Genomic DNA, 9,518 nt, shown 5'->3' on the forward strand with positions numbered 1-9,518 from the left:
GCTCTCATCTTTAGAGAAACCAGCACTAACAAAAACGTGCAACTCTTGAAACCCAGGGCTCCAAGATGTAGAAGGGCTATTTGCTTGGTACAGGTCTTTGGTCACCTTCCAAGAAGCAATTATGTGCGGCCTACCTCTATGCTTAATTAAGTAATTAATTCACTGTTACATCGAGTAGATAATACACACACATGGGAAAAATCAAACAGTACTAAAGACTTTCTTGTTGTTTGTGTAACAAACACCGTGGAAGGACACCATGGAAGGATGTATGGTATAGAATTTGCATTAATCTCTTTTTGTCCACGGCAGCAAACAATGCTGGGTGTTTACTCAACTGAACCCAGAAGGTAGGTCCTCTTAGTTCACTCAGCCCTTACCTTTGAGGCTGGGTGTGGTCAAGCGAGAGCCAGCTGTCATGGATCTGCCCTTGACAAGCTCCCAGGGAGCTGCCGGTCTCTCCCCTGCTCTGCCATGAGCCCTAATTTCTCCTGATTCATACCAGGATTGATAATTGCCTAAAGCAGTCAGGGTCACAGGCTGGGATATTTCTTTTCTATGTACATTTTCAGGAAAGAGCATTTTCCCTTCTTTCGCAGGTTATGAAGCCGAAGGAGACGTCTACTCAAAAGCAATGTCGCAAGCAATACATTTAAAATTCCCTAACATGGGAAAGAGTTCAAGAGAGTGGCTTAGAAGCTCTTAATCCTCCTAGTATGCAGACAAGAGGAAGGCCAGGCCCTCAAAAGTGGCCCAGGAGGTTTCTCATAGCAGTTCTTCCTGTCTGTAGCAGAGAGCCAGCTTTGAGATCGGTTGACTGTTGGTGCCAAAACAGATTAAGCCTCCTAGGAATTCTGTTAGGACATGCATGCCACCCTGTTTCCACCAGGCAGCACAACTGGGGAGAATGCCACCTCCCTGGATGCTGACAGAGGCACTGAAAAGCCCTGTTGTAACCACACTGGTCCACACCCCATTGGCACTCTCACCACTGTCTGCATGGCCTAGATCTGCAAATAACAACAGGTAGCATTTACTGAGCATTTACTATATGCAAGGCACCTTATTCAGTCTTAAATGCATTCCTTCATTCGATCCTCATGATGACCCTGTAAGGCAGTCCTTTGTTGTTCCCATTTGACAGATGAGGCAACTGAGGGTTCCAACGGTGAAGCTGCCTGCCCAACTAAGTGGCACAGCCAGCATCTGAAGCAAGGGAGCCTGAGCCTATGTTTTTAACACGTTTGCTGCCTCATAACATGCATGTTTCTAGGCATCCAGTCTTTTGGGGGTGTTTACCTTATGACTGCAGAGCAGGAGTGCTGTGTAAGTTCACCAGTGGGCTCTCTTTCCTAGAGACACAGGCCAGTGGCATCTCTACTGACTCTGTACCACTTGGTGAGTATTGAGAAGCATGTCCACACATACATGCACACATACACCATGGTTCACGCTGCTTATAATCCCACAGCAGCCCTGAAGAATGTATCCAAGTCTTGTCAGGAGCCTTAAAAACGCAAACCAAAGTTGGCCAGCCTCCTGGGGCACCTGCGTGGCTCAGTTGGCTAAGCATCCGACTTCAGCTCAGGTCACAAACTCGCTGTTCGTGGGTTCGAGTCCCGCGTCGGGCACTGTGCTGACAGCTCAGAGCCTGGAGCCTGCTTTGGATTCTGGGTTTCCCTCTCTCTCTCTGTTCCTCCCCTGCTTGCACTGTCATTTTCCCTCTCTCTCTCAAAAATAAAGATTAAAAAAAAGAATTAAAAAAAAAAAAAAGTTGGCCAGCCTCCTAAAAGCGCCCCTCCCCAGGACACAGCTGTGTGACACGTTTGCACACGCATCTGCTTGACTCCTTAGGCAGCCTAACCTTTCAGAAGGCCGGCCCTGGCCCAGGGGCCCTGCAACTGGCTTACGTGCAGTGTGCCCTCTGAGGTGGCTGGCAGTCTCAAGTGCTTACAGATACTCACGTTGATTTGCCACAGATCTTCCTCTGGTACCACTGCTTGCAGTTGGTGAAGTACTTCTTGTTGGTGCCGATGAGCTTCTGCACAGCACACACGTTGGGGCTGAAATAAAAGCAGTGGTGTCAGCAGGACGGTCGGCACCTCTACCCGACTACCATGTCCTTCCCGCCATGTGGTTCTTCCAGGGTCGTTAGAATGTTCTAGAATGGTCGTTAGAATGTTCTAGAATTGTCATGGGAATGTATTAGAATGGGTCATTAGAACGTTCTAGATATGGAGAAGGCACAGTCATGTCAGTGTTGGGACCTGCGGGGTGGCTAGGGGGCAGATACTCTCTCCCTTGATTTCAAGCTCCCCTGCAAGTTTCCTACCAAATTAAACCCTGTCAAAGTGTATCTCCCACACTGACATAATTTCATGGAAGTATCCTTCTTTGACATAGGTAGTGGGTCCGTGTAAATAAAAGCATCTTAACATTTTTAGATCAGATTACAGATTGAGAAAGCTAGCTATGTAGTACGTTTGTGAAGCCAGGCAGCTTTGAGAGAAGCCCCCGGCCCTTCTCTGCACCCCCAAACCCCTCTGAGCCAAAATGTCCACAGGCTCTAACTGGGCATCCCAGTGCACATAGCCAGCCCCTCTGTCATGAGAGGAGGCCCAAGTCTGAGCCCAGCACCTCCTAGGCAGCTCCACACAGACACGCTCCACATCCCTAAGCCAGGAGCCTGGCTCTGAATACTACTATGCTGGCTGAGGTGAGGACCTTGGTAGGCGACACTCTCCCAATGGACTCTCAGCCATTCACTAGTTAGGCCCCTGCCTGAGTCCACTGTCCCCAGAAAGCCTCCCTCCAGTGTCCCAGGCGACCCTCTCCTGTGCAAATCTACCCCAAAATACGGCCCTTGTTTGATGCTTGGTACCAAACAGAATCCAAAACTGATCAGAGTACATATCTTTCTTCTCTCCAATTACCCCCCCAAAGACCCTTGAGGGTAGGTGCGCTGCCTTGTTCTCGCTTTTACGTTCTACATGGGGCCCAGCACTGGGTCAGGGTGAAGAAAGAGCTTGGAAATGACCTTGCTGAAGATACTGTTGCTGGGACCACCCACTCGGAGGAGTTCTCGGGAACGCTGGAAAAGCTCAGTGCAATGCCCAGGGTTCTCTTGAGAAGCCCCCCTTCCCAGAGCTGGGGGGGGAGGGGGGTTTGTTGGTGTGTCTTTTAACCAATGTATGGAGTCATGACCCAAACCATGCTCAGGCCACGCAGTGGCAGGATCTTCATTAGGAGCCCCGGGGGAAAGGAGTTAGCTGTGTAGCGGGAGACAATTGGGAGGGGGTCTTCCTGACCTGAGGCAGGAAGTTCCTCGGCTGAACCATAAGTCGGAGGAAAACAAAGTGAAGAGACTGAGGGCTTCCACAAAACCTCTGTGTCCTGAGAGATTCAGGTGTCATTTTTATATATCACCTCCTCTGTTACTTTAAAAACGTGCTTAGCAATCATCACTTGCTGCCAGGAAGCCATGGGTACTGCAGCAACAGCTACACCTACCATCCCCATCATATCAGCTGCAGGAACGTGGTCAGCTCTCAAAAAGTCAGAATCGGGTTATTAGGTAGGAGGGCGCACTGACCTTTTGCTTCTCTGCCCTCTCTCTTCTACCATATGGAGGTCACTTCTTTGTCCAGTTTGTGGCTTAGGAGGCAAAGGTGCATGGGCCAAGGAGGCACACTAAATATTCGTGAGTCGGCATAAGAAGAGGAGGGCAAGGGAAGTCGGGGGGGGGGGGGTGGCAAATCACAGGCTGGCAGGGAGGTAAGCCTGTGTCCCCTTAGTCCTACCTGGGTCTGACCAGATGCCCAGAGGATTCTAACCGAAGCCACCTTGCTCCTCTGTTTGCCGCCTGGGATTCACAGGTTACAGCCGTCCCCAAATAACCCCTGGAGAGTCCCCACTGGCCACACTCCAGCCCTAGGTACTGTTTATTGCTGTACAACCTCAGAAGTTCTTCTATCTGCCCAAGCAGGAAACAATTACTGTCGATGAATTCCCTGCAACTTTCCGTAGGCGGCTGGCGAATCTTCAGTGAGTCTCTTGTGGATGTGGCTCTGACATTCCTCTGTGGAGTGAGTTTCCACTGCTGCGGCCCCTTTGAGACAGGAGCAGAGGCTGGGGGTGGCTCCCACTCACAGCAGCGGGGGGAGGGGTGGGCTGTATACACAGGAAATCTAGGCTGAAGTTTAATAGAAATGACCTAGCCATTTCTGGGCCCTCTGCCTCCAGCATAACAGTTCTGCTGTTCAACTTGGATTTGAAAATCAAGTGCTTCTTGGGGCACTTGGGTGGCTCAGTCGGTTAAGCGTCCGACTTCAGCTTAGGTCACGATCTCCTGGTGTGAGTTCGAGCCCCACATCGGGCTCTGTGCTGACAGCTCGGAGCCTGAAGCCTGCTTCAGATTCGGTGTCTCCCTCTCGCTCTCTGCCCCTCCCCCACTCCTGCTCTGTCTCTCAAAAATAAATAAACATTAAAAAAAAAAAAAGAAAGAAACTCAAATGCTTCAGGAAATCCAGTCCAGTTTTGGATGTTGGGAGTCAGAAGTGCAAATGCGTTTCTACTTCTCTGTCCGTATTTCTTTTCCCCTCCCTGTAGCAACATGGATGCAGCTGGGAGTCAAGAGATCACATCACAATCTCTACTCTCCGAACAGCTTCCCATGTTGGGACTAAGTCACTCCAACCCACTAAGCTGCAGTTTCCCCACCTGTAAGATGGGAACACGAACAACAGATCTCCCGCGCTGTGGTGGAGATGGGGGTGTGGGGTGATAAAACGCTGTCCGTGGGCAAGGCACACTTCCTAGTTCTCCTTCATGTCTTGGAGCATGCCGCATTGCCTGAAAAGAGCAGATTTTTCTTCCCTCTCTGCCACTTCTCACTTTGAATGAAGGGTTGGGGCTTGAACAGGGTTACCCATTTTGCACAGGGTGCCACACCTATGTGCAAGGCCAGGCAGTCCCTCGGAATTTTCAGGGACAGTTAGATCACAGTAAATGCAACTGTGCCTGCAAGCGTTTGGTCACAGTTCACCTGCCTGCACACCCACACTTTACTGGGAAGGGTGTGTGTGTGTGACTTCCCAGACCATTCTGCCCATCCCAGATCTCTATAGGCCTTCCTAGAGGCCTTCCTTTGCACCCCCCAAGAAGCAAAACAACAGGATTGGCCTGCAGGGGCATGGGGAAGAGGGGTACAGAGGCAGTTGAGCTAATATCTGAAATCCATAACAAAGAGCATTCGCCTTAAAAAAAAAAAAAGTCCTATTTTTCAGTTGGTCATTGTCTCTTCTGAGCTCTGAAGGGAAGGAGCTTCTCTATCGAGATGACTCTTGGTGGAGCCCTGACAACACCTTTGGGGAAGCCTCACTGTGGTGTGCATGGAGATCCCACTCTGGGGGACAGCACTGCTCGGCATGCTATCGGGACCTTCTCCTGACTTAGTGGCTAACATACAGAAGGAACAGAAACCTCCCAGGCAGACTGCGGCACCCAAACAGAACATGCTTCTTTGGCAAGAAAGGCAAGAGGGGAAAGGTGAGCTGGGCAGAGACAATGAAGATGCCAGTCGCACACATTTTGACTTTTACGTCTCTTATGATCCCCCTCAACTTTTTGAGCTGCCCCCCTCACCCTTCTGTACACACAGCCACAGTCGAAGGTGATTCTCCCCCTTCCCTAAAGACCCCAAGACATTCTCCTGTGCTCTACTCTTTCCAGGAGGGCACTGAGGCCACAGCTCACCCTGCCAGTCTGCAGAAATCCCCCTCCCCGCAGCCCTGGGCACCTGAAAGGCCAGGTAAGCCCAAGGCAGAGGGAACTAGGACAACTGCTCTCTGTGGGGGGCAGCCGGCACCCACCCCTGGAGCACTCCTAAGGGTGGAGAGCCAAGGCATGGTGAGGCCTCTGAAGTCACCTGTAGTCACCCCCAACAGTGAGTTTTGACCTGAGTACAGGTCTGCCCAGTCATGTGGCAGCCTGGGCACCACCTGGGTTCAAATGCCAGACCCAGTGGCATGACTCTATCCACGTATGGTTTTACTTACTTGTGAAAAAAGAGTTGGTGCAACGAGACGGGCTGGAAGCTATGGCAAAGCCCGGGTGAGTGTGAAGCGGGATGGTCTAGTCTGGTATGTAGAAATATCACCTGTCCTTGCCTGGGTCTGGGCTGGTGTCTTTACCAGGTCAGACCCTCTGCCTGGGTTTGCCTCCTTCAGCCAACACATCAGTGTCAGTGTCTCAAAGGAATATCTGCGAGATCATGTGCCACATTTATGATCCCAGTTAGTGTTTTAAGGCAGATTCCAGTGTTGGCTCCAGTGCAGGACTAGAGAAAAGGGATGTGTCCTCTCTGGACTCAGTTTCCCAGTCTACACAGCGTGGGTGAGGCCCACGGAATTCTGCTCTTCATCTGGCAGGGGAGGAGGTGCCGCTCGGCCCGTGGGGTGCCTGGTGAGCACTGCCTGGAGCCAGGTGGTGGGCGCGGAGCCTGACCAGGTGAACAGGAGCCCATGGGCTTTGGACGGTGCCACCTTGTGCGGCTCCAGTGCCACATCTGTAGGCGCTCTCCGGACAAGGCCCTGGCTGCACTGGACCATGTACCCTGCCGGGTGGGCTTCCTCTCTGCCCTGGCCACCTTTCCACGGTTATTCTGGGCACGGCCGCCAACTCCCCCTTCCTACCCCTGGGAGAGGAAGCTGAAAGCCTCGGTGGTCCGGTGCTCTTGTCCCGAGGGCCGGTGTTGCCGCTCAGTTCTCCCACCCCTTCCTCTACGAAGCCCGTGCCACGGGCTTGCCCTCCAGGTCCCCCACCTCCTTCTCTCACCCGGTGCAGGGCCGGTCCCTCCGGCCTCCCCGTGCTGCCTGCTCGGCGTTTTTGCGCTCTGTCCCCTGCGCCCCCAGCCCGGCCCGCGGCCACCCCCGGCGCGGCGGCCGGCTTACCCGTGTTGGCGGCCCCGGAGCCGGCTGTGCTGCAGCACCAGCTGGTAGGGCGACTTGGCGGGGCCCGCCAGGGTGGCGGCGGGGCCCAGGGCCAGCGCCAGGGCGAGGGGCAGCAGCCGCAGGAGGAGCGCCATGGAGCGAGAGGACGCGGACCTCGGGAAGTGAGAGCGCCGCCGCCGCGGGCCAGGTTAAGTAGGCGGCGAGCGGGAGGGAGCGGCCGCGAGGGGCGGGGAAGCCGGGCGCCCCCGCCTCCGACCCGCCGCCCCCGCTGCGCGGCACCCCCGCAGCCCCAGGCCCGCGCTCCCCGCTGCGCCCTCCCCGGGGCCACGGGTCATCCGGCAGCGCAGCGGGTGTGGGGGGCTGGCAGCGGGGACAGCGGGGCGGGCGGGGCGGTGGTGTGCTGGGTTCCTCACACGTCTCTGTCCTCCAGGCCCGCAGCTTGCCCAGCTCCGAGGTCCCTCCCTGGTCTGAGGCTACAAAACTCCGGGGGAGAGGGGTGACTGACGGGCACCGCTGATGCCCACCGCACTCCCATCACACTCGGCCTCTGCATTTCGGGAAGAGCACTCACCCCAAGGCTTGCTAACTGGCAGACAGATAAGGAGTAAACCTTATGCCTGCCAGAAGCTAAAAATACATGGGGCAGGTTTTGTTAGACGCTAAGCTACCCTTGGAAACCCTGGAGAAGGGTGGGGTCCCTTGCCTTGGTACACACTCATTCTCTTTAAGTAAACGTCTCTGCAGCACCACGCGCCAGAGGGATGCTGTGAAGAGATGGAAGAAGGGGCAAGATTCCTGGCCCAGAGCAGCGCAGAGTGCCTAAGCAGACAGTCACATGGGAGGGAGCTAAGTATCCATCCAAACACCTATTAATCACCCACCAGTTACCTGGCACCGCTAGCCCTGGGGAGACAGAGGCATACTAGCAAAGGAGATCGAGGCTCTTTCTGAAAAAGCTCACCGTTTAGAGATCCCTGAGCCAATAACCCTGCCATGGAGAGTGGCAGCTGGGGCCTGGGGGGCTGGGAGGAGACCCTTGGCTCTATGGAAGTGACACCTGTTCCTCGGCCTGAGGGTGAAAAGGAGTTAGCCAGGCAACCACGGCATGCATTCAGGAACAGGGAGGTCAAGGAGAGAGGAAGCGGGATGACACGTCACAGGACCCAGACCCAAACTAAGAGTCGTGCAGGTGACGGAAAAGCAGGCAAGTGACATGATCAGTGTCTGGAACAGGCTGGGAGAGGCCCAGGCAAAACAGGGTGAGCCTGGGGTGGGAAGGTCAGGTGACTAGGAGGGGGACCATGTAAGAGCTGGACCAATAGTGGTGGAGGTGGGCATTCAGAGAGGCGGACAAACTCCAGGGGTGTGGAGGAGGTAATACACTCAGCAAGACTTGGACGCTGTACGTAAGAAGGGGAGAAGGAGGAGGCACAATGACTAAGGTGCTCTTGGCATGGGCATCTAGGCGGGTGGTGACACCATTTTTAGAATAAGGGACACGGATGGGGTTGCAGGTTTGCCAGGAGAGGGTAAGTGGTTTTGGATCCTCTCAGGTTGATGTGCTTGTGACTCATCCAGGTGGAGGGTCCCACAGACAGCTGGATGTGGGATGTGGCTCTCTGGGGGGGGGGGGGCTGGGGTGTGGAGATTCCCACATAGGCGTCACCCTGGGCCTGCATGAAATTGAAGCTGCAGGAGTCCCTGAACTCTAGGGGAGGGCAGGCAAAGCAGCAGGTGGGTGACGGCAATGATGGGGAGGAGGCAGGGCACAGAACAGTCACCAGGCAGGTGGTGCAGCTGATAGAGGGACAGGAGATGGGGAGTGTGGAGCTACACTGGGGAGGGGGCCCCGCAAGGAGGGGCTGTTAGCAGCACTACTGTATACATGACTCAGCCTGCCCCGTTACAGACAGCCCCTGGGGACCTGGTTGTGGGCAGCAGGATGGCTGAAGCCAGACTGCGATGGTTGGAGTGGTGACACGAGTATGGAGAAGAGAAGATTCTTCTCAAGAATCCTGTCTGGGAAGGGAAGGGGAGAGTCAGGACGGAGGTCAGGTGAAGACAAAATCAAGAGAGACTTGTACATGTTAGAATGCTGATGGAAAGGAAGAAGAAAGAGAAGGGGTCATCAGAGTGTGGGGTGCAAGGAGAGGAGGGGAGCAGAGCAGTTGAGGGCCAGGGGAAGGGGCAGGAAGAGCTACTGGGGGCCTAACTTGGAGGAACAGAGGGAGTCGAGAGGGGAGGACAGGTTGCAGGGAGATTTCAGGGTGGCCTTGACTAGACTTGGAAACCCCGTGGGCACTGGAGGGTAAGGGAGGGAGGTGGGTAGTCAGAGTTAACCAAGGCTTGAGGCTCAGATGACTGGATACATGACCAGCACCCCGGGAAGGGCACACTGAGGTGCCAGTGGGGAGTGAACCACGAGTCCGGGTGTGTCCACATCATGCCTTCTGGGCCCCCTGCATTTCCAGATGGAGAGGCCCAGGACAGACCTGCCCTCACAGGGCCGGAGGCCAGGGGAATCCTGAGGCCTAGAGATGCAGATTTGAGTCAGCACACCAGCAGGTG

At 54.6% G+C, this 9,518-nt stretch overlaps 1 protein-coding gene across 1 annotated transcript in view; it reads right to left on the reverse strand.

Annotated features, from left to right (window-relative positions):
- TGFBI (transforming growth factor beta induced) overlaps nucleotides 1-8,557 on the reverse strand; it is a 34,424-nt gene extending 25,867 nt beyond the window's left edge. The window contains exons 1-2 of the mRNA XM_058735988.1: nucleotides 6,951-8,557; nucleotides 1,965-2,063 (exon numbers count right to left, since the gene is read on the reverse strand). Coding sequence (XP_058591971.1) covers nucleotides 1,965-2,063; nucleotides 6,951-7,084 — 233 coding nt within the window. The 5' untranslated portion in view covers nucleotides 7,085-8,557. The remainder of the gene's footprint in view (nucleotides 1-1,964; nucleotides 2,064-6,950) is intronic.
- Between the last annotated feature and the right edge of the window lie 961 nt (nucleotides 8,558-9,518).

Source organism: Neofelis nebulosa, chromosome 1 (assembly GCF_028018385.1).
Source record: "Neofelis nebulosa isolate mNeoNeb1 chromosome 1, mNeoNeb1.pri, whole genome shotgun sequence".
Classification (NCBI taxonomy): domain Eukaryota; kingdom Metazoa; phylum Chordata; class Mammalia; order Carnivora; family Felidae; genus Neofelis; species Neofelis nebulosa.